This window comes from Meriones unguiculatus, chromosome 19 (assembly GCF_030254825.1).
Source record: "Meriones unguiculatus strain TT.TT164.6M chromosome 19, Bangor_MerUng_6.1, whole genome shotgun sequence".
NCBI lineage: Eukaryota > Metazoa > Chordata > Mammalia > Rodentia > Muridae > Meriones > Meriones unguiculatus.
The window spans coordinates 53,454,427-53,479,456 of NC_083366.1; the positions used below are offsets into that span (position 1 = coordinate 53,454,427).

The following is a 25,030-nucleotide window of genomic DNA, read 5'->3' on the forward strand; positions in this document are numbered from 1 at the left end:
TTTGGTCCGTGGCACCAACAAACAAGTCTTGCTACTGTATTGTTCAGTACAGTGCCACTGGCTGCAGATGTTAAGCCATTGGCTGCAGATGTTGCGTTGTTATTTCTTGCTCTGTTCTTTAGCTGAGGTAATAACTATTCCCCTTATGGCGCTGTTGTCAATGTTTTTCCTTCTGACAGATTTCTTTTTCAAACATGCTGTTGCTGTCATGACTGTGCGGGAGCTCTTTGAGTTTGTCACGGATCCTTCCATCACCGCTGAGAACATGGATGCTTATCTGGAAAAGGTAAGATGGGCTGAGGAGAGGACTACGCATGACTTGCCTTTATATGGCACATCTGAGGGATTTGGGTTGATTCTGAGTGTCACTGTTCATTTTGATAATTTCTTACCACTCTCAGTCCACAATGAAATTAAAAACACAAAGAACTCAGGAAAGACAAGAAAGGTTTCTTGACTTAACTCATGATTACAGAGACTTTTTCTTCTTGACACATGCCATAGTGTTCAGTGAGAAAACTTCAGGGTGTGATAAAACATATGTGACATTAAGGACTAAGCATTAAAAGCACTTAAACTATTGTACAAACTAATTTTTTATCTTCAGAACTTTGTTTTTTTAAAGCAACGATCAAAGACTGCAACTGTGCTTACTAACCCCCAGTAGCTCCTAGAAACTACTGTTTGGATAAGAAAAAAAATAAAATTAAAAAAAAAGAAACAACTGTTCTGTTGTTATTCATCTACTCTTGGAACTACTACTAAGTAAAATCACATGCTTTTATAAAAGACTTATTTCTTTGTATATATGTGTGTTTTTATGACTGTATGTGTGTTCAGATGCCTAAGGAGGCCAAAAAAAGTTATTGGATGCCTTGGAGCTGGAGTTACAGATGATTATGAGCCACCTGCAGTCAGTGTTGGGGAAAAAAAGCAATGCAGAGGCAGAAGAAAACACCACAACTCGCGGCTGATAGGAAGTGAACAGGCAGGGTCTGCTACAGGACAAATGCCTGTGTGTGGCTTCTTGTTATGTTGATGTTGAGTGCTCCCTTTGGGCCCCAAAAAGTTTTCTATTTTGATATGATCTATTTATGTCTTTTTAATCTTGTCACTTCTGAGTCAGGATTCTCATACCTCCTCTGGAGTGCTTTTCCACCTAGGCCCTTGTTCATCTTGCTTTGCCTGCTGAATGTTAAAGCTCAGGTCAGACAGTTGTCTCAATGGAAGATTCAGGAGAAACAGTGCTTCCAGGGGTATTGTTTTCTCTTTGAAACTTTTTTGAGACAGTGTTTTCTGTATCGTAGGCTGCCTCAAACTCTGTATAACCAAGGATGAACTTGAAGTTGTGATTCTCCTGCCTCTGTCTCCTGAGTTCTGAGATTATAAATACACCTGTATGTCCAGTTTGTGCATGCTGCGGATCAAACCAAGAATTTAGTGCATGCTGTGCCAGCATTCTTAGCAGCTGAGTACATCTCACTGACCTTAGCGCCTCCTGCTGTTGTCTCATATGTGCTGGGGCTTAGCTGTGCACCACCGTGTTTGGCAGATTTTTAACTCTTAAGGGACAGAAATTTTATTTGTATATTTTCAGTAGCGGATTATGTGCTCAGCAGCTAGATACTGTCTTAGGGTTTTCATGGTTTTTAAGAAACATCATGACAGGGCTGGAGAGATGGCTCAGAGGTTAAGAGCACTGGCTGCTCTTCCATAGGTCCTGAGTTCAAGTCCCAGCAACCACATGCTGGCTCACAACTATCTATAATGAGATCTGGTCCATCTTCTAGGGTGCAGGCATACATGCAGGCAGAACAGTGTATACATAAATAAATATATCTTAAAAAATAAGAAAAGAAAGAAACAATATGACCATGGCAACTCTTATAAAGGAGAACATTTAATTGATGCTGGCTTATGGTTTAGAGGTTTAACCCATTATCATCATGGTGGGAAGCATGGCAGCATGCAGGCAGACATGGTGCTGGAGGGGTAGCTGACAGTTTTACATTTGGATTGGTGAGTTGCAGGAAGAGAGAGTAAGCCACTGGACCTGGCTTTAGCTTCTGAAACCTAGAAGCAACACCCCCAGTGACACTTTCTAAAACAAGGCTACATCTATTCTAACAGGGCCACATGTCCTAATCCTTTCAAGTAATGTACCCTTTCTGAGCTTGCAGGGTCCATTTTTACTCAAACTACCACTTCCATGTATTGACTGAGTAAATATCAAAGTATTTTTATCCCTAAACCATTACTATTGATTCTAGGGTCTATACTTAAAAAAACAAAACAAAACAAAACAGAAAATAGATATTCTTTCCTTCTCTCTCTGTATTTCTAAAAGATATATTTTAATTTAATCATGTGTACATGTAAGTATGTGCATGTGTGTGTAGATGCTTGTATAGGCCAGAGGCCTTGGATCTCCCTGGAGCTGGGGTAACGCGCAGTTGTGAGCTCCCCAATGTGGGTGTTAGGGATTGAATGCTGGCCCTTGGAAGAATAGTGCATGCCCCTAACCACCGAGCCTCCTCTCTGGCCCTCTCTTGAATGTGTTTTAATTAGAAAACTGTTTTCCTAAGTCAGAAGAACTCTGTATAGAGTCTTTGTCACCTTTCTCCCAGTCACTGTTTGCCCAAGGGACTTCCATGGTGATTTATGCTATAGCGGCATTAAAGCCTCCCATCCACCTTCCTTGTGATTGATTTCACTAACTTTTCAAGTATCAAGAAATGGTTTATTTTTGAGTCTCAGTTTTATTCTGATAAAGATTTTTGCTAATAGTTTAAAAATAAGTTTTAAAACAGTCTTTCTTTCCTTTTGGTCTTGGCTATGAGTTGGGTGTAGGTATGGGTGTGAGTGTTGCTGGTGCTAGGATGTGGGCTGTGTATATCCTAGGCCAGTGTTCTACTACTGAGCTACACCCAGTGTGATTGTGAAGAAGGTACTAAAGGTACCTTGAGACTAAAAGGGTTTATTCTATTTCTTTTTAAACGACTGACAAGTCTTTGGTAAAGAGCCAGCATTGTAGAAACTCACTTTAGGTACTTTCAGAATTGTGAAATGTCATACCTATGAAGATCAAAAAAATCGTTCATTACAAAATAGAAAATGTGTCTTTTCTAGGGTGAATGTAAAGGAAAATAATGTTTTGCTTTCTTTCAAAGGCCATGGAAATAGCATCCCAAAGGACCAAGGAAGAAAAGACTAGCCAAGATCATGTGGATGAAGAGGTGGGATTTATCATGCATTCACAGCCTTGAGAATACTTTTTGGCTTTTGCTGTGGCGCTCTGTGGTAAAAGGTCTTATTGTATAAGCCAGGCTGTCCTAGAACTTGATATGTAGTGAGGTGACCTCAGACTCACACTCTCCTTCAGCTGCCTAATTGCTAGAATTACAGGTGTGTGCCATCATTTCCAACTAATGTGTTACATGATTTTGCATGGTTTTGTTTTTGTTGGTAAAGCATGAACTTGATTTTATAGACACATGGCAAACAGTTTACTTTCAGTTATATTATTGCACTCAGCAACCTCTTAGTCTGTTAGTCTTTTCAAATTGCTTTTAGCTTACCGCATAGCAGACATGACAGTGTGTGCACAGGTTGGCTGAAGGTCAGTGTTGGAAATACCAATTTCCGCATGGTTGATAGAGCTAAAGACAGAGTGTAGGAATAATAGCTTAACTTTGCTTTCCTCTGTTAGGTATTCAAACAAGCATATATTCCCAGAACCTTAAATGAAGTAAAAAATTACGAGAGAGATGTGGATGTAATGATGAGGTTGAAGGAAGAAGACATGGCTTTGAGTACCCAACAAGACAATGTGAGTAGCTTGCTTTGTCGTGCTGGCGTGGTGTTAGTGAGATGGTTAACTTCCCTTGTATGAACATGGTCCTTACACATTGGCTGTAAAGGGACTACTTCCTGGATTTAAGAGAGGGGTGATGTACTTGCATGTGCCCAGAGAGCTATAATTAGTAAAAAGGCAGATCCACAAAGAAGTCAAGGATACAAACATTTGTACTAGATCGATAAGCTGTGCTTCATTTCCCTATGTATTTGAATAAATGCTTAAAATATTTATATTATTTTTAACTACATGTGTGTGGGGTGGTATGTGCACATGAGTGAATGTGGGTGTTCTTGGAAGCCAGAGATGTTAGGTTGCCCTAGAGCTGGAGTTAAGAGGAAGTTATAAGCCTCCCTGCACAGGTGCTGGGAACCAAACTCAGGTCCTCTGCACGGGCAGAACAAGTTCTTAGTCACAGTACACCTCTCCAGTTCCCTTGAATTTTGTTGTTGTTGCTGTTTTTTGTTGTTAACAGACCAGAAAGTAAACACTTCCAGGTTTGCAGCCATATAGCAAAACTTAGCTGTTTATATGTTTTCATATAAAGAGTGAAGAAATGTTCTCCAGATTTTCATGCATGAAACAAAAGCATTAAAAAAATATTACTATGTGTGTCAGAGCATGCGTGCCAAGGTGCCTGTAGGAAGGCCAGAGGACAGCTTTATCAGGTCACTTCTCTCCACCTTTGTTTAGCTTCTGAGGATTGTAGTCAGGCGTTCACAGCTAGTGCCTTTATTTGCTGAGCTAGCTCTCTGGGCCAAAAACACTTTAAAAAAAAAAGATCAATATTTACATATGTCTATGTGTCTGTGAGATTGCATGTATACATTTGTGTGCCCTCAGGCCAGAAGAGGGTATTGGGGCACTTGGAGCTTTCTGAGCCAGTGAGTATAGGTGCTGGGATCCTAACGGTGGTCCTCATGATTGAACAACATGCACTCTTAATCACTGAGCCATCTTTCCAGCCTCTGGAAAGCACCGTTAGTAATAGTTACAACTTTTGGTGAGAGTAGATAGGGTTGTTTGTGGAGTGGCTAACATTTCACTGAATAAAGTTCAAAGTCAGTTTTTGCTATCACCTAGTGGGTAGCAAAGCTTATCTGAAAACTAAGGGGTTTTGATTGTATTGGGTCTGTGGAGGTGCATATGTGAGCCACAAGAATATGGGCATGCTATGTTCTGTGTTACTGTGTGATAGAATGTGATAGTACATTCGCAGAATAACAGGGGACTGTGTAGTCCAGTGTTTAATAATGTAGTATGTGTATATCATTGTCAGATTTATATGTATTCTTTTTCCTTTTGTTTACAAGATTCTATACCAGACTGTGACGGGATTGAAAAAGGATTTGTCAGGAGTCCAGAAGGTATGAAGAACATGTGTTGCTTTATAACAGAATTTATCTGCCCATATTTTACTGCATGTGCTGTGACATGCTTATGAGTACACACACAAATAAGTGTGGTAAAATATTTGCAGAATAAATTAAATTTGGAAATGTACCTATTCTGACTCTGAAGTCTTTTGTTAAAAGTGAGATGATTTGTTGATAATCCTGGTCTTCATTGTGCAGGATAGTCATGATAGTCATATACTTTTCAGTAGTTTTTACAATCAGTTTTGAAAAATCTCAGGTCTGGAGAGGTGGCTCAGCCGTTAAGAGCCTTTGCTGCTTTTCCAGAGGACCTGAGTTCAGTTACCATCATCCACCCACTTAGCTATAAGACAAGAAAAATGGAAAGTTCAAGGTCAGCCTAGACTATGTAATAAGGTCCTGTCTCAAAAAAGAAAAAAAAAAGTTAAATAAATATGGTAAATTTCAGGGAAAATGTAACTTTCTCTTGGTTCATTTCAATTAGATTAGCTCATTGCTAGTAATGTAATAAGTTCATAGGAAAACAGTTGTGAAGTCGCCCAAATAGATCGTTGTCATTATTGCCTCTGCATTTTACATTCTTGCCTGATTCCAGCTCAACCGTCAGGCTTGCAAAAGCAGCAGCAGAGCTGTGTTGTTGGCTTAGGCTACCCATATAGGCCTAGCAATCAGGCATTTGTGCCAGGAGAGCTGTGAATGGAGCCCAACACATTTGTAGATGGCAGCATCGTGTTGCAGTGTCTGATGATTGGCCACCACTGCTAATTCCTGTATTTGTGTGTGTTCTTGGGCCCTCCTGGAGTGAATGGATGTTGTCCATCTTTTCCCTAATGTTGATTCTGCTATGTTGATGTTTCACTGCACACTTTAAAGTGTATTTGGTATACTAATATAAAATGCTATTACTAACATGTTGACTAACAAATACGTAAGCAATTGGCTTCAAGTAACATGGTTCTGTAATGATTTCAAGGTCCCCGCGCTTCTAGAAAGTGAAGTTAAAGAAAAGGCTGGTTTTGATTCAGAAGATTCTGGAAGCTCCGAGTACTCTGCCACAGACTCTGAAGAGCAGGGAGATGATGCCCAATGCAAAAAGCATACTGCTGACCCTGACATTGACAAAAAGGTTAGCCGGTTTATCCTATTCCTTCTGGGTGTGGTGGCTCTAATTACAGTTTCCATAACTAAGTGTGAACTTTGCTTTTGGAGTAAATTAGAGACTTGACTGCTTTTAGGAACTTTTTTAGTTTTGCACAAAGGACACATTATATTTGTCTACTAGAAACAAATATTTGTTTCTTTCTAACCTTTATTTCTCTTAAAATATGGAACTTGTAAACAACAAGTAACATAGGGATACTGATTTGACTGTGTACAATTTTAACAGTTTATGGGACAGGGTGTAGCTCAGTAGTAGATGGGCTGGGCCAGGGAGGAAGGGGGAGTAGAAAAATAACCTGCATATAATGACAGGTATCTATCTTCCAAGAACTTGAAAACTGAAGTGTGTTGGGGGGAGTATCATTTGAGCCTCAGGAGTTTAAGAACAGTCTGAACAATAAAGTGAGACCTTTTTGAGAGATGTAATAAGGCAAGAATATTGTGTGTGTGAGAGGAAGCAAGTACATATACTTTTATCCGCATAACATGAATTTTAATTTAGTTCTAATAACAGTTTGAATGCTCTGACGAATAAAATTTGTTGGGGTTGTTTGTTTTTTACAGGAAAGAAAGAAGATGGTCAAGGAAGCGCAGAGAGAGAAGAGGAAAAATAAAATCCCTAAACATGTAAAAAAAAGAAAGGAAAAAACAGCCAAAGCCAAAAAAGGCAAATAGAATGAAGACATCCCTCAGCTACTTTTTAACTCTAAAGCAGAAGTTGCATCTGGGGGATGCCTCTTTGTTTACCATCTCACTGTCAGGGAAGATGAAGGTGTGGTCATATGGTTGCTTCAAAAGACCAAAGCCTGTATGGTCAGGATCCAGTCCTGGCTCTGCGTCTGATGGATTTATTAAGGCACTATTTGAATGAATAACTTTAGATATTTTATTTTTATATTTTTATCTTACAAACTGTTTTTCAGAAGCATCATAAATATTTATGATGAGCATCCACCACTTTTATAAAGGTGCGCATAAAGGCATTTGGACAAACCTGGGGACATTTGTTTTCTTTGTATATGCCAAAGACATCTGAAATCAGCCAGTTACCAACCTGTGGCTCATAGCCTGGAGTTCTACTCGTCAGCCAAGTCATCTGGCTATTCTGTTGCCATCCACAGCAGCTCTGGGACTTGTTTATCATATGATCCTGCTTCATCTTTAGTATGCTTTTTCTCTCCGCCCAGCTCACATGCCATTTCACACTCAGCCATTTGGCATATTCATTTGTTCCTCAAATACTTTAGGTATTTTAGGTACTGGGTTACAGCAATGAACAAAACGAAATTACTTCCTTTGAATAGTTTGCATTCTAGTAAGGAAATGAAACAAACAAAATAAGTAACCTTCCAAGAGATTATAACTTACATAGAAATAATGCTGAATAAAGAGGATGCCTAGGGAGACAAAGGTTTGCAATTTAAAATAGATTTTTTAGGATACACAGTGATACACTTGACAGAATATTGAAGCTGAGACACTGAGCTTCCTGGCACTGCAGTGGGTGAGTGGACTGGACTGCTTATGCAGATGAGGATACAAACACAAAGCCAAGTCAGGTATATCGAGATGGAATACCCCAAGCAGAGCATGCAGCCAGGAGAAAGACGGTGCAGCAAAAGGTTGTCTGCAGTGATCAGGAATGGAGCTGCAGCATCAGAAACAAGGGGGGGGGGTCAGACATGAGAGCTCATGGAGTTTTTAGCAGAGAAGCAGCAGGATAGCCTTGTACTTGGAAAGCAGCACTCTGGTGTCTAGAGAATTGCAGCAAAGGTGATGATTGCCTATATCCGTTGTCAGCCCAGGTGAAGGCTGCTTTTGGCTTGGCCTAGGATGGTAAAGGCGGATGTGGAGTTGCTTAAGGCAGCAGGTGAATTAGACCGGAGCAGCGAAAGGTGGCTTTAGGGTTTATGACCCAAAAAGCCACTGAGACCACTGCAGTTACTACGATGAGTCATGGGTGAAGTAGATTTACTGCTGGAGAGAGGACACGCATTGAGAAGAATTTTTTTTTTTAAACCTTTTACCTTTTAATGTTAGAAATGGCTGCTTTAGTCCTTGCACCAGACACGCTTATACAGCAACCTAGGGTTTCCGCTTAGACTGCAGCTTCCAGCTACCTGTTTGATGGGGACAACCTGAACTCTGATCATATGTAAGTCAGAACATGCTCCTTTCTGCTTTAAAGTTCAAAATGTAAAATGTGATTCAATGAAACACAAAAGTAGTTCTAACAATTCCCATCTCTGTGCATACTTGAGTATCTTCCAGGTTCTCTGATTCACTTAGACAACTTTATGTTAATTTGTTATTTTACCTTTAAAAAGTACCTTCTCTTGTCCCTGCATCAAGGTTAAACCATGTGGACTCAAAGCTTGGTCAAAGCAGAATTGTGCCTGCTGGTACCGGCCTAGCTCCATAAGCTGACGTCATTCCTTGCTGTTGTTGTAAACACCTTGCTATTGTTCAGATCCCTAATGTCCTCCAAAGGCCATGTGTTAAAAGATTTGGTCTCAAATTGATAGTGGTATTGCTGAGAAAGGGTAGGACTGTGGGGGTGGGAACCTGGGGCATTAGATCACTGGGGGTGTGTTCTTGTGGAATATTGAATCCTGGTGCTTTCCTCTGCCTCCTGGCCACAGTAACACAAGCAGCTTTCCTTCATCACCATCTTAATGTCCCGTGTCACCACAGGCTTCACAAGTCAAAATGAACATTTCTGTTCTTGGTTTGTTTTCTTTCCTTGTTGTCCACTTTTAGCTCAGGCACGTTGTAGTACAGGTACTCACTGTGACTCTTCAGCGTTCTGTCCCGTATTTCATCACAGCCACAAGAAACTTAACACGTGCCCTTTGCATTATGAAATTTAGACTCCACTTAGGGACAAAACTAGGGAATTTGTATGTTCAAAAATGATGTTAGCATTTGCTTTTACCCAGATCTTCATTTTAGAAGACACAGTGTTGACCATTCGTGGTGACATACTACTGTAATCCCAACACTAGGGAGGAAGAGGCAGGTGGGTCTCTGTGTGTTCCAGGCCAGACTGGCTACATAGCAAGTACAGGCCAGCCAGGGCTATACAGTGAGACTATGTCTTGTAAGTAAATAAAATCACTGCCTCAGTGAGGCCTGCCTTACCCACTTGCTTTGGTACTGTCTATGTCCATGGCTCCTGCACTCGGTTGTTCTTCCTCTGTGATGTTTTCCTGAAACTCTACCAATGACAAAGTGACTTGCGTATTGAATTTGCTTATGTATACCAACTGTTTCGTCAGCCTCCAACCTCAGATCAGAATGTAAGTGCCACAAGGGCAGGGATTATCTTTGTTGTTTTGTATCCCAGCACCTGGCCTGTGCTGAGACGGTCACCTCTCCATTAATGTTTAAATGATGATGTTCTATTTCCTAAGTAAAGGAGAGGATATCACGCCTGCCTCATATTCGTAAGGATGGGAATAAGGAATTGATGTGGGTCAGTTTGCAACCCCCAGGCTTGTAATAAGGTTTATCCAACTACCACATAAAGTGCTCAACCCCCAAAATGAGTTACCTAATTGCAGTACATAACGTAGATGGAAATGGGGCAGCCCAGTCCATTTTCTGATGCCTTGTGATGTAACATTGCTAAGGCTTTCTGAGGGGTGGATGCCACCTTTAGTCTTGAGCCCCCTCACTTGTTCTGATATGCTGGTGTGACACTGGGAAGTCACTTTCCTTTGAGGAAGAAGTCCTCATGTATAAATAGTGGGACTTGGACCAAATGAATACAAAAATGTCATCTAACATACATTCACTCACAGTTTTTTTCGTGTAGCCCAGGCTGGCTTCAAACTCCCTTCAAAGGTCCATGTAGTCAAGGATGACCTTGAACTTCTGATCCTTATGCTTTTGTTTCTCAGATGTCACCACAGCCTGCACTTTACCTAGAGGTGGTGGGAGCTGGGAGAACAGAGCCAGTAAGTGAGGCAGACTAACGTTTCATGCAATAAAAGCCATCTTCATACTCTGGGGGCTAGGAGGAGTCACATGAGTACAGTCATGATGGCAAGCGTGTGTGCGTGTAGCAAGCTGCATGAGGCAAAAACATGTTTTTCCATAGAGACATGTAAACAAGTAAAAGTAGCCAGTTGTAATGAATAATCTGAAATAATCCACTACACCTGGGAGGAGCACAAAACACATTCCAAGAACAGTTCTGTGTTTTTGAAGTCCTAAGACCTTTTTTTTTTTTTTTTTCTCTTGATGTTTTCTTGGGAGTACTCAAAATCTCCTATGACTCCATTCTTGGATTGTGGTCACCCTGTTTAATGCAGAACAAACCCTGAATCATTAGGCTGTTTTGCCTTGAGTTTGCTGTTTATAGTCCTCACAGTCATCTTGCTCCACTAGAGGGAGCCATGTTCTTGAGTTCTGGTGTTTAACCAGCCTGATAGGCAGCAGATGCCCTAAGTGGGAGAACTGAAGTAACCAAGTTCCTCTCTCTACTCTCCCCTAAAGAGCGATCCAATAATGGCACATTTGGTGCTTGCTTTCTAAATTAGTCCCTACTTGGAACCCCTGACAAACTTGTGCCTCAGTATATACTTTGCAGAAGTCGTAGCTAATCAAGAGTTAAGTCAGATGTGGTAGAGCATATCTCAGTCTCAGCTTTTGGAGGGCAGAGGCAGGACAGTCGCATGTTGGTGGTCAGCCAAAGTCAGACCTTATCTCAAAAACCACAACAGAAGTGGTTTTCCACGTGGAAATAATGCACTTTTAATAAGGTGTTTACAGAAACAGCCCCTGAAGGGTCCTCGATTCACAGTGTAGTGTGCCTCTCAGCTGCTTTACTTTATCTTCCTGGGCCTCAGTTTCCTTTCTCACCCGTTATGAAGGCCGAGTGGAGAGTGGCTGCAGTGCACTGGGGCAGAGACTGTGGAAGACACTTGGAAAACAACAGTGAAGTACAGTAACTTGTTAGTGTTGAATACGTGTCAAGAAGGTACTTCCCAAATGCCGGGCTGGGTATATTTCTACTCGTACTGAAATTCCTAGGTGAGGGCAGGAGGAAGTCTCAGTGGGCAACAGGGCCTGCTGGGCAAACCTGACAACCTGGTTTAATCCCAGGATCTCAAACTAGAAGTAACTGACTCCCCAAAATTGCCCTCTGATGTTTACACTTGTTATGGCTGTCCCCTCCAGCATACACACAGTAATAATTTTTAAAGTAAGTTCTGTGTGTGGGCATTTTGTATGTACATAAGTAGGAAAAAAATGGCTTTTCTTAAAAAATTTCTATTCAATTTTTATTATTAAGGAATCTTAATTACTAAAAACTAAAGTAGCAAGAAAGTTAAATTGCCTTTAATAGCTATTTAAATGTTGGGTTTTTTTATTTTTCTTTTTTTTTTTTTTCTTTTTTTTTTTTTGCATAGGCATTACTGGTTGAGCATCCCTACCTCAACATTGAAATTTTTTTAATCATCACATCATTGATCAAAAAGTCAGATTTTGAAGCATTTGAAATTTGGGGGCACTCACATTGTTTTTTGTTTCTTCTGAGGTGCTTTGTTCATCTGTCAGTTTGCTTAGAATTTTCTGTCAAAAGTTAGGGAAGACCGGCTAGAGAGATGGCTCAGTGATTAGGAATGCTGCTCTTCTAGAGGATCGAGGTTCACTTCCCAGGGCCCCCATGGTGGCTGACAACCATTCCAGAGGATCCAGCTGGCCTTCCTTTGTCCTCCGTTGGCACTGCATGCAGGTGGTGCACAGACATACATCCAGACATTCATACACATAAGTTAAAAAAAAACCTCAAAAATCGTTATTAGAAAAAAACATGGCTTCAAGCTTCCTTTCATCCCCTAGGCGTGCTATTTCTTGTTTTACAATTAAACAAAAAATCCATAAGAAAATTTTTATTCCACTCAATAAATTCCTATTTAAAATTTTAAGTTTTTTTTTTCATTATGAGAATAATGCCTCAGAGTTATATATTTAACCTGTGGCAGGCACATCAGGACTGTCAAAATTATTTGGAAGTTTGTGCTTGTGAGGTTAGTATGTCTGGGGTTTTGCTAATGTCATTTGTTAAGTGACAGGATTAAGTGAGAATTAATACCAGTAAATTCGCACCAGTAAATGTTTACAGAAAGATAAAGGGGACGGGGAGACATAGTGGATAAATGGATGGTCACAAAAGCAGAGGACAAGAACTTGGATCTTCCAGAACCTACATAAACGGCAGGTGGCATGGTGGCCTACCTATAATTCCAGGCTTGGGAGGTGGAAACTGTGTTGGCTAGTTTCATGTGAACTTGACAAGCTAGAGTCATTTGGGAAGAAGAAAATGCCCTCTTTGAGAAAATGCCATGTCCAGATTGGCAGTGCATTTTCTTGACTGATGATTGATGTTGGGGTCCAGCCCACTGTGAGCTCTGCCACCTGTGGGCTGGCAGTCCTGGGTCTATAAGAAAGGAGGCGGGACAAGCCACGAGGAGCAAGCCAGTGTCATTCTTCCGTGGCCTCTGCTTCAGTAACTGCCTTGACTTTCCCACAGTGGGAACTCCCAACATTTTGGAATAGTGTCAGATGATCTGCAAAAGCAGCAGGTATGGAGTAGAGCTGGCCTGAGCCTAGACAAGGTGTGTGCTGTGGATGGCAGCGCCAGGGAAGCAAACCTGCCTTGGGCTTTTGGAGCCCAGAGATTGTGAGTGGATCCCATATATCTGACCCTGGGCCTTTTACGTTGGGCTGTGTTTTTGCTTTGATCTGGTAGGAACTATACCCTAGCTCTGTTTTTTAAATAAGCATTTGACTTTTTTTTTTTTTTTTTTTTTTTTTACAGGAACCCATAGTTGAGAAATTAGATATTTTAGAGAGGCTTTGAACCTTGAAAGAGATTTTTGAGTATTTTAAGGAGATTGAGCTTTTAAAGTAATTTTTAAAGATTGGGACTTTTAAAACTTAGAATGTTTTATATTGTGATATTGATATTAACATGAGATCTTGGGAATGCAAAAGAAAGGGAAGGTTATGGCTTAATAAGTGATAGGTTTCTATATTAAATTAAATTAAATTAAAACCTATATTATATTAAATATAGGTTTCTATATTAAACAGTTGTTCTGGTTTTTTTTTTGTTTGTTTTTGTTTTTTTTTTGTCAACTCGACACAAAACTAGTTATATCCAGGAAGAAGGAATCTCAAAATAGAAAATACGTCCATAAGATTGGCCCCTAGGCAATCCTGTGCAGATTTTTTTTTTTTAAAGTGATTAATGTGGAAGGGCCTGGGCCATTGTGGGTGGTACCACCCCTGGTCAGGAGTACCTGGGATTTCTAAGAAAGGCTGCGAAGGGAGGCTGTGAGGAGCAAGTCAGTAAGTCGTCCTCCACGGCCTTCGCTTTAGTTATTGCCTCCAGGTTCCTGCCCTGACTTCCTTCTACGATGCAGTGTATTGTGGAAGCATACACTGAAGGAAACCCCTTCCTCCCCAAACTGCTTTTAGTCATTATGTTTTATCACAGAGTGGAAGTAAGTGTGACAGACAGTGATCCCCAGAGCAAGCTGGTTAGCTAGGCTAGCAGTTCCAGTGTCCTGAGTTCAGTGAGAGGCCCTACCTCAGCCAATAAGGCAGAGAGCAGTTGAAGATAAGGTCAGACATCCCTTTGAGCTGCCGCACTCACGCTTACACCCACACATCTGAACATCATGCACACGCATACCGCTCATACACAATAAAATATGGATTATTATTCTCATTTACTACTAACGCGCATAGTTCCGTAGAGGACGAAGGATGACAGAATCTTCTTAGTCTTGAAAAATGGTGACCATTTCAGAGTAGCATAGTTAAAGCATGCATCACATACTATCAAGCATATAGAACACTTCCTTTTCAGTCCTTAGTATTGATGCAGGTAGTGGAAGGCATGTGGTGGTATGAATGAAGTCAAGTGGTAAAAATGAGAGGTCTTAGCTTTTTTTTTTAATTTTCTGTATGTGTGTGTGGGATCATATGTATGTGCTTACATGGGTGGATGTGTGGAGACGAGGTCAACATTGGATGTCTCCAATGGCTTTTCACTTCCTAGTTTTGAAACATGGTGGTCTCTCATCAAACCCAAAGGCTTTTTTCTGCTAGTCTGGCTGGCTAATGTGCTCCAGGGACTCAACTGTCTCCCACCCCCTTTGACCCTGGCTTTGGAGTTGCAGGTAAGCTACTGTACCCATCTTTTTATGTGGTTTCCGGCGGATCTGAACTTGGTTTCTTATGTACTGAACCTTTGAAGAGATGGTATTTCACTATGTTGCCCAGGTTAGTCATGAACTCTTGGCCTCAAATAATTCTTCCATCTCAGATTCCTAAGTAGGCATAACTATAGTTGTATGCCATGTACTCAGGCCTTGTCCAGCCTGAGTAGCAGGTTTGACTTAAGAAAACCCAGATTTTACCAGTTTCAGTGGTACATGCCCTTAATCCCAGCTTATGGGAGGCAGAGGCTGGTGAATCTCTGAGTTTGAGGACAAGCTGGTTTATATAGAGAGTTGTAGGATAGCCAGGGCTAGGTAGAAACCCTGTTTCAAACCTTCCCCACCCCCTCCAGAAAAAAGAAAAGCCAATTTCTAGTCCACGATCTGCTCTATCATTTTTTTTTTCCCCCAGCATACCCTGCTTTTTAAATTTTCTAAGTGGTTTTTATTAAGCTACATACTTAGTTCTGTCAATACAAAGAGGGAAGCCATGACTGTAACAGAAACCTAATAAACTGCCTGTGTGCTGTGACTTATAGGCAAAAGGCAACATTTGACATTTCCCACCTGGTTATAGCTGTTCTCCATGGGATTGGCCAGGTGATGGTTAAGGTAGTGAGCTGGATGAACTCGGGCAGGTGTGGCCTTTTGAACTCAGTCCTCCATGTGAAGTGAGGACAGTGTGAAGGTCAAAGTGATGCCAGGGAAAGTTGAAAACATGACACTTGAGAACACTGTTCATGTTGACTTCTCTGACTTCTAGCAATCTCCCCCTGTAGAGTCACTTACATAATTAAGTGAGCTAGGAATGTAGCTCAGTTGGCGATTTCACTTAGCATGTAGGAAGCTCTGGCTTTGCTCTCCAGCACTGGATAAACCAGGCATAGTGGCATCTACCTGTAACCCCAGCATTCGGAAGGTGAAGGCAGGAGGATAAGTTCAAGGTTATTCTTGTTCAAGGCTAAACTAGAATGCATATGTCTTCCTGAAAAGGAAAAAAGTAAATGGATGAATGTTCAGGAGCACAGTTTGATATTTAAAAGCGGCACTCCTGGCTTGATCTTGGAGGAATGTATGATGAATATTATCAAAATACATTGTGTATGTTCTTGATAGTTTCATGTCAACTTGACATAAGATAAAGTCATCCGAGAGGAGGGAACCTCAACTAAAGAAATGCCTGCCAGCACCAGGGGGGCTTTTCTTTACTGGTTTTGAGTGCTAGGGGTTGAGCCCAGGACATCATTGCTAGGAAGTGCTCAGCCACAGTATATCCACCCACAATTGCCTGGGTGGTCCTCCATCAATCACTAACTGAGAAGATGCACTACAGGCATCCCTACCTTTGGTTTTGAGGCATTCTTGTATAGCCCAGCCCAGCCTTTTGATTCTCCTGCCTCAGCCTCCCTGCTGCTGGGATCACAGGTGTGAATGGCCACACCCAGCCAGGACTTCTATTTCAGTTAAATGGCTCATTCTCATTCAGCAAATCTTGATGTGGTGAAGGGACCTGGAATTCTGGAAGGGGTGTGGCAGGAAGTGAAGAGAAGCAGAAAGAGGGTGGAGATGCCAAAAAACCCAAACTACTGACTCCACCGTTTTTCTTGGCAGCAGGCCAGTTCTGGCTTAACACAGCAGTAAGAGCTGGGTCACTGCCATGCCTTCTCATCATATTAAGAGTCATTCTCCATTTGGGGCTTGAGATTTACTCCTGCTGCGTGGGGGTCTGAGTGGGGCTGGAACAGAGACCCGTGGCTCACACCTAACAGCTCCATAATGCTCATGCAGAATGGACTATGGGGCAGATTCAAGCATGTGACTCTGGGTTTGGGGACCCCAAAGGAGAACAGGGACCTTGTCTGGGTACTTAGTTTCTTTGCTTCTGTGTGCTTCAACTTCACGGCAGCCTGTATAGATCTACAACAGCAGAATGAAGAGGAAGCCAGGAGCTTGTACTCTGTTGGAAAACCCAGCTCTCCACAGGGTTCCCTTCCTGTGGTTAAGGTCCCTTTATCCTGTGATGAGGGTGTTCCCTTCCCTGTGATTAGGGTCCCTTCCCCGTGGTTAGGGTCTTTTTTCTGCCTTTATATTTTATGAACATCTCAGTTCCCATGGAGGGATTGATTCAGGACTCCAGAAGGACACTCGGATAGATGCTTACATCCCTTCAATAAAATGATATATTTCAATAGAATCCTTACCTCCTGTTCACTTTAATCTCTGCATAACTTACAACTTCAAATACTATGGGAGTGCTATGTAAATACCGTGAGGCCACTTATATTTAGGGAGTAATTATAAGAAAAAAGTCTGTACATGTTTGGTGTAGAGGCACCCATCATAGGCCTAACAATAGACATCATGAGACATCAGGTGAACAATGCTGAAAGAATGAGGGCTGAAGCAACAGGCTCTGAAAGAGGTGGGAGGCTACAGCAGAGTTTACCCTGTTCCAGTACACTTGAGTGAGTTCAGCTTAATATTCACAATACGGCAAATTTTGCTTTTTTGGAACTTTCTAGAAATTTCATTTATTTTTACCCTGTGGGCTCTGGGGATTGAATTCAGGTTGTCAGGCATGGTGGCAAAGGCCTTTACCCACTGAACCATCTGGCCCATTCTGAATGTTTCTGATCCATGACTGGTTGGATCCTCAAATACAAAACTTATGGGTTAGAAGGCCAACTATGTGCCTTACACTTGTAGCCTTTAGCTTGTGTCCAGGGAAGAAGGTTCCTTGACCTATAGAATGAGAGGTCCTGGGGCATTAGCTGGATTTGGCCTTGAGGGTTTGGCTTATAGGGGGGTGGAGGAAGTGCTCTTGCCTCTGAATGCTGGACAGGACACAGACTGACTCCTGTGGAGACCTCATTCTAGAGAGAGGACAAAACATGAAAGAAGGTGTCCCGAAGGGAAACTCCAGCTCCCTGGCTCATGGGCCTTTTGTAAAAAAAGGCAGTCTTGGGACATGGGAGAAGCCTTCAGAAATCTAAAAAAGTAGGGGCTGGCAAAGTGCCTCCTCATGGGACCTAGAGAGATGGCTCAACAGTTAAGAGCATTTATTATGCTTGCAGAGGACCCGGGTTCAATTGCCAGCACCCACAGGGTGCCTCACAACTATCTGTAACCCCAGTCCTAGGGCATCCAATAGGCACACACATGGTGCATATATGTGCATGCAGGCAAAACATTCATACACATAAAGTAAAATAATGTTAAGGGGGAAAAGGTAGCTCAGCAGATAAAGGCGCTTGCCACCAAGCCTGATGATGTGCATTTGATCCCCAGTACCCATGTGGTGGAAGGAGAAAGCTGACTCACAAGGTGTCTTCTTACTATCACTTGTATGCCCTAGTTCCACAAATAAAATGTAAAAAACAAAAACTTGAATGATGGAGAAATGTTCTGTTACAAAGGACAGCCCCCTGGACAGGGTAAGTCCAGAAAAGACACCTGAGCTGATTGTATTTGGGGCCTTGAAATTTCTGCAGCTTCTCTCCTCCTGCCAAAAGAAGGCTCTACCCTATCTCACTGGGTAGCCTCTGACCCAGTCTCTTCTTTGAGAGGCACTCCTCCTTTAGGGTGGGCTTTGTGCCAGCTTCTGTTGGTGTCTGAGCAAGCCTGGGAGTTCATTTTCATGACCCTGTACATGGAAAGGAAAAAGAATCAGCAGGCACGAGGATTGGCCTCAGACGTCGCTGGGGGAGACCAGGTGTGGGTGGGACTGACCATGGGTCCCTCGCTGCTGACTGAAGCTGTGGTCACCTGAGTGGGTGGGACACGTGATGGAGACTAAGGAAGGCCAGCCAGGTCATGCGAACAGGTCCATCTGAGCCTTGCAGCTTGGAAAAATCAGACTGCCTATGCTTGTTCAGAGCAGAATCCACAGCAGCACGGCTTGGGAGGTCCAAAGGCTGGGGGTGGGGGGGATAAGGATCAGGCTTTCTTGGGTTTGGTGATGTGGCCACTTGAGCTGTTTTCCCTCTTGTCACATCACCTCTACAGAGTTCTTTCATTCCTCTTGCCTGTTTTTCAGATGTGTTTATTTAAATTAAAAGTTCTAATCGGCATATATTCATTATATTTCATAATTTGTATTTCTACAGACCATTCCCTTCACGGGTATAACTTTGGCCATTTTCACCTGCCTTCTCTTTCTCTTTCCTGTTCCACAGCTCTCTGTCCTTTCCTCATCTCCCTTTTTGCTACTTAGCCTGAAGCCTGCAGCCTGAGAGATCCTCCTGCCTCAGCCTCCTGAGTGTTGAGATTAGAGGTGCACACCACCAGACCCAGCTTTCTTTTACTTTTAAAGGACCTGTCACTTACTGGGCAAAACAAACATATCTTTTGTTTTCTGTTTGTGGTTTTGTTTTTTGAGGCAGGATCTCTTGTAGCTGAGGCTGGTCTCAAACTCTCTCCATAGCAGAGGCTAGCCTTGAACTCCTGATTTTCCCTGCCTCTACCTCCTACCTAAGTACTGGATTACAGGTGTGTTTGTGCCACCATGCCTTGTTTCTGTTCTTCCTTCTCGAGTATATTTTCTTCTATTATATCAATATTGATACAGTTTTAAATACATTTAATTTTTTATTATTTCAAAACAGCATATAATACGTTTTGATCAAATCCACCCCCATCCCCTCTGTTCCAATTCCTCTCTGATCCCACCCACCACTTTTCCCTCCCAACTTCAAGTGCTCTTTACAAAAAAACAAAACAAAACAAGTTCGTGCGCTGAGTGCTGCCCCCATTAACCATCCCCTACAGCACGGGCTGACTCTCAGAGGCCAAACCCTTGAAGAGAACTGGCTCTCCCTATTCCAGCAGCCAGCAATTGCTAGTAACTCCTCAGCTAGTGCTGTGACTCCATGAATCCCTTCCCCATTTATATGGGGATTTTGTCTGGTTGGATTTTAAATTTAAAATTTTTATTTATTTTTTGGTTTTCCAAGACACAGTTTCTCTGTGTAGCCCTGGCTGTCCTGGAATTCACTCTGTAGACCAGGCTGGTCTTGAACTCAGAGATCCACCTACCTCTGTCTTAAAGGTGTGGCATTAAAGGTGTGTGCCAGCACCACCACCAAGCCCTTCCTTCCTTCCTTCCTTCCTTCCTTCCTTCCTTCCTTCCTTCCTTCCTTCCTTCCTCCCTCCCTCCCTCTCTCCCTCTCCCTCCCTCCCTCTCTTCCTTCCTCTCTCTTTCTCTCTTTCTTTCGGTGGTGATGGTACTGGGGACTAAGGATCTCATGTGTGTTGGGCAAGCACTGTATCACCAAGCTCCACTCCCCAGCCTTTAAAAAATGATCCAAACTTTTATTTATTTTAATTTTTCTATATGTTACTGTTTTGCCTGCACGTTTGTATCTGTGTGTGTGTGTGTGTGTGTGTGTGTGTGTGTGTGTGTGTGTATGCTTGTTGTCCTCAGCGGTCAGACAGGATATCATATTTCCTGAAAATGGAATTGCAGATGATCGTGAACTGCCATGTAGGTGCCATGACTCGAACCCAGTTCTTTTGCAAGAGCAACAAGTGCTCTTTACTGTTGAGCTGAAATTAAAATGAACTCTTAAAAATTGTAAGACCTGGGGGCTGGAGAGATGGCTCAGTGGTAAAGAGCACTGACTGCTGTTCTGGAGGACTGGGGTCAACTCAAAGCTCCCACATGGCAGCTCACAACTGCCTGTAACTCCAAGATCTGACACCCTCTCACAGACATATATTCAGGCAAAACACCAATGCACGTAAAATAAAAATAGATAAATTTAAAAAAATTGTAAGACCTGGTTTCTTGACCCAGTTGTTTGAAGTAGTTCATTCCTCTTTCCTATGCTAGAATAGACCTAGAAGGTATTTCCTCACTGTAGCAGCTGGCCCGCTTCAAGTTGCTTCTCTTCATTCCGTAACTGACATCAGAGATCTTGTCAAAAGTGTGCTAAGCAGTGTTGGCCCACTCCAAACTCAGAATTGGGATGAAGCCCAAATTGGGACCTCTGAGAACATTGTCATGTGTGTAGGCTGATAGGAATGGCCCCCAATAGAATTTGTCTTCCAAGTCCCTAAGTCTACACCTTTGTTTTCTCCTAGCTAGGTGCATATGTGTGTGTCCATCTGTCTGTCTGTCTGTCCACTACACAGAGATCTCCTTAAAGTCCTGCTTGACAAGAGGGGAGGGTGGAACTTTATACTGTCTCACTCAGCTGAGTGTGAGCATTCCAGCCTCTGCCTTCTCTGTCAGGAGATCTTCTCATCTCCAGCTCTGCCTGGTAACCCCCAGTCCAAAGATCCCTTGTTCTGCTCTTCCCTCAGTATAGGTTTGGCTTCTGTGGCCTCAGGGCAGCGCTAATCTCAGATCCAACCTCTTTTTCACCAGCTTGCTCTACTCGTTATTTAGCAAGCCACTGCTCCCCTGGCTTCAGGAGGCCTAGTGTCTCCACTCCTGAGTGCGGAAGGACTCTGCCATAGAAGTCACACCCCTCTCAGCTTCTTCCGGTTGGGATAGCATTCATCCAAGTCCTGTACTGCTGCATTTGAGCCTTTATCCCTGATTTTTCTCCATATCCTTGGAGAGGTCAGCTCTGTTTTTAGCATTTCTCATTTCTGCAGGCCATTAGACACACTTGCTGCTTATCTTTACCCAGAACTGCATCTGAACAAACTTGTTCAGACACAAACATTGCAGAAATGACTAGAAATATTTTATTTTGTTGCTGAGTGCTCCTAGGAGAAAGGAAATTTCAAAACATAATCAGATAAATGTCTAATTCTTTTTATCTCTGCCCAGAATGCAGTGCTGTTGTTTTCAGTCATCTGTAGCTTTTTCTGACTAGTCTCTTCTCTCTCACACACACAATAAAGAAGCTTTCAAAAATCACAGGATCACCACTTATGACAACGGAAAGCCGGGAGTCACTAGAGGACGGGGTCCCTTGATTGGGAAAAGGACCAGAAGGGTTTTATGATTGACTTTGTTTCCAGTTCCCAGTACATGGGGTGGGGCTGGGTGTCGGGTGGTGACATAGGATGGGCTTAGCATGCACAGAGCCCTGCGTTCAGTCCCCAGCACCAGGAATAAATATATAGTCAACGGCATGTGATGGTACTAAAAGCCAAAGGAGGCTGCAATTGCTCTTCCGCCTTACAGGGAGGCATCTTCATACACAGTTATCCCTTGTTTGACCTCTGCCCCTTCTCTCAGGAATCCATCATTTTGGGAGTCCTAGAAAAAATTACTCCAAAATAATGGAGTATGAGCTTAAACTTCCGGCAGAATAGAAAAAGTTCCCCGGGTTTCAGAAGTTTTAAAACTTTCAGAACTATGATTTTTTTTCCTAGCTACATTACTCTCTCTAAAATTCTGTGAAAATGGCTTTCTCAAGTTTATTGCTAATTATATACTTGATATATATTTATTGAAAGCCATTTGTATGTCAGCCCTATGAAAAAAAGCTGAAATAAGATGCCTCTTAGGAGGTTAACCTGTTGCTTAGCTGAAGAGAGTGACATCTTTTTAAAACCACATAGAACAGTGTATGTACAGCATGTGGGAAGCAGTCAGCCCGACCACCAGCACTGAAGACAGAGAAAGAAAGATGGTTCAGACAAGGTTCTGAAGCTATAAGAGGATGAGGCCCAAAGAGGAGGGAACTGATTTTCCCCAAGGACACCAGACAACTGTCAGTCAGAGAGGGCATCCACACAGCAGGCTAGTGTCTGCAGAGAAGGGAAGTCCCCTAATCGAAAGAAGTCATTCTGTCTGCCTGAAAAGGAAGGTGTGTGCCAAGGCCAACGTCCTATAAAGAAATCTGAAGGTGAGGCTTCAGGCAAGTAATTTTGAAAATGAGCTCTCTAGCGATACTGAGCTAGAACTTGGGATTTCCAACTGTCTGCTTTTTAAAAGCCCCCCAAGTGTGTGGACTGGGTTTAGAAACCACTGTTTCAGGTAGTGTGGTTCTGTGGAAGGGATCTCAGGAGTGAGACAGTGCAGCCAGACTAATGAGGAATCAGCCCTGTAGCTAGACTGAAGAGTCAGGGGCAGCAGAAACAGGGAGATTGTGTTGAGGGGCTCATGACAGGGAGAAACCAAGGTGGGACCAGGAGAGGGTAAGGATGAGCCTATAGTCTGTTTCACTGTCCTGTCCACCATAAGAAGGAAGTATAATCACCTGTAGGAGGCTGGGTCTCTAACTTAGATTCAGCAGAACTTTGAGTTCAGAGAAAGTGGGTGAGACACTCTGAGCATCATGAGCAGGCAAGTGTGTAAGCGGGTATGAAGAGTTGAAGATTTAGGTCTCCCTGGTTGAGGAGAAAGTGCTTCACCAGACAAATAAGGGAGTGACCCCAAGAGAAGGTGAGGATTGAGATGAAAGAGAACCATATTGTCAACCTCAAAGCAGTGAGAAGAGCAAACATGGTGGTAGATGAAAGTGATGGAATCAGAAAGTTGCAAGAACTACTTATCTGGAATGCTTGAAGCTCTGGGTTCCTTTCCAAGCACCACAAAATTAAAGCAAAGCAAATGAGGAGGAGGAAGACAGACAGACAGAAAAGAAAAATACCTACACAAAAATTATTTCCCAAGCACACATCTGTAATCCCAGTATTCAGAAGTGGAAAGCAAGAAGATGGAGATTTTGAGGCCAGCCTGGGCTACATAGGAAGATCCAGTCTCAAACAACAATAAAACCAGCAAGAAGGAAAGGGAGAGCAAAAAGGAAAAGCCCAGTGCCCTCAGACAGTGAGGACGCCTTGAACAAGCCGAGCATGTGGTCAGACAGGGCTAGCAGCCTTCACCTGTGCGGCTGCCTCCCATCCTGCCCTGCCTCTAGGGAGCAGGCAGCTTGAGGCACCAGGAAAAAAGGGGAGAGTCAAAGTGTGCATCTCCCTTATTATTTGTAATCTCCTTGAGGATTTCATTGGTGCTCAGCAGCATTTTGCCCCCTCCCCCAGACAAAGGTGGGAGGGTGCTCCAGGCTTGGGTGTGACTCCAGCAGATGTAATTGCTGAGTGAGGAGCTTTAGTGTCCCTGAGAGCCAGCTGGGGAAGCCAGGAGCGTCACCCTTTAGGCACATGCCAGCTCAGTTCTGCATTTCTTACACATTTCTTCCGATTTTTACAGCACACACCTGGTACTCAGATTATTCTGGTGCTGCAAAAAAGGATGAAGACATTTAACAGAGAAAAACCAGGTGTGTGTGTGTGTGGGGGGGGGGTGTTTCCCTCATTCTGTGCTCTCTACTGATTGTATTTTTGCTTTCACTGGAAGGAGACTTCACACATATGTTAAAGGTGGTCAGAGACCCCCTATTACCAGGTAAAGTCTATTTCATATGCACCCTCCTTCCCCACTCCAGCAAGTCAGTCATTTTCCTCTGAAGAGCTCAGGTGTCCTGGATACAATGAATTAAGCTGTCTAGCACTCCTGGGAAGTGGGAAAGTTGGAGGCTCCTCTGTGAACAGGTAACAAGGCTCCATGACTATCTCCATTCACACTTATTCACTCAGCAGATATTTTTATTGACTGCCTACTCTGTACAATCCAGGGCTTATGAAACTCTGCCCTGCCCACAGGAACAGTGTATCCAGCTCCGGGGCAAGCTGAGGCAGGCATGCTCCACTTAAAACGCTTGCAAGAACAAGGCAGGCAGCCTTGCTTGCCAAATGAAACGCCGAAGAGCTCCTGTTCCCTAAGCCTGCTCACCTGGGCCTGTGTGACCTGCGAAGGCTCAGAGCAGAAGGCAGCAGAGCACTAGTGGCCTGTGCTAGCCAGCTCGCAGTCTCTCTCCCCAAGAGGCTGGCAGTTCTCAGCAGCAGGGCTGGAACTGGCCTCTTTGGGCCACCTCCAACACAGGCCCACGTCACCCCTGCAGCCCACTTCACTTCCGGCTCTACTTCCTGCGAGCCGCCATCTCTAGCTGTGTCAGTGTGAAGTTCCATCTCTTGGCACCTGGAGGGGACCTTGTAAATGTGTGTAGAATGAGGAACGAAGGAGCACTGTGCACAGAGAGCAGGCAGTATGTGTTAAAGTCCCTGCCTGCTGCAGGGCGTGGCTGCCATACTCTGCCCTCCGCCTAGGGCGGGGCTTCTCTCCCAGAGGCCCTTCACTTATATAACCGGACATCTTGTTTGCATAGGCCCCCTTTCTGCCCTTCCCACCCTTTTACTCCTTTCCTGCTCTCTCTCCCTTCCCTCCACCCCACCCCCAGCGCTAATGCCAGCGCCCCTTCCCCTCCCCACTCCCTCGCTGCTCCCAAGAAACCCGCACTTACATAATATAGCTTCGTCTCTCCTTTAGCTCATTCTGTTTTATTTAATCAAGCAGTATAGACTCAGAATGCACTTGGGGTGCTCAGAGGAGTGGAAATAACCTGCTAGGCTGGAATCTGGTGTGTGGGAGGGCCCTGGGC

At 43.2% G+C, this 25,030-nt stretch overlaps 1 protein-coding gene and 1 long non-coding RNA gene across 3 annotated transcripts in view; one reads left to right on the forward strand and one right to left on the reverse strand.

Annotated features, from left to right (window-relative positions):
• Riok1 (RIO kinase 1) overlaps positions 1 to 7,386 on the forward strand; it is a 23,932-nt gene extending 16,546 nt beyond the window's left edge. Inside the window, exons 12-17 of the mRNA XM_021633113.2 lie at positions 180 to 286; positions 3,171 to 3,236; positions 3,710 to 3,829; positions 5,170 to 5,223; positions 6,206 to 6,358; positions 6,958 to 7,386. Coding sequence (XP_021488788.1) covers positions 180 to 286; positions 3,171 to 3,236; positions 3,710 to 3,829; positions 5,170 to 5,223; positions 6,206 to 6,358; positions 6,958 to 7,068 — 611 coding nt within the window. The 3' untranslated portion in view covers positions 7,069 to 7,386. The remainder of the gene's footprint in view (positions 1 to 179; positions 287 to 3,170; positions 3,237 to 3,709; positions 3,830 to 5,169; positions 5,224 to 6,205; positions 6,359 to 6,957) is intronic.
• LOC132649263 (uncharacterized) lies at positions 142 to 25,030 on the reverse strand. Of its 2 annotated transcripts, XR_009587701.1 has the most exons (7): positions 24,893 to 25,030; positions 18,360 to 18,544; positions 15,198 to 18,273; positions 11,917 to 12,126; positions 10,195 to 10,335; positions 7,448 to 7,705; positions 142 to 277 (listed from the first exon to the last, which is right to left on the reverse strand). It is a non-coding gene; the product is annotated as an uncharacterized LOC132649263 (long non-coding RNA). The 2 variants fall into 2 exon arrangements; XR_009587702.1 differs by lacking the exons at positions 142 to 277; positions 7,448 to 7,705; positions 10,195 to 10,335 and adding an exon at positions 10,373 to 11,320.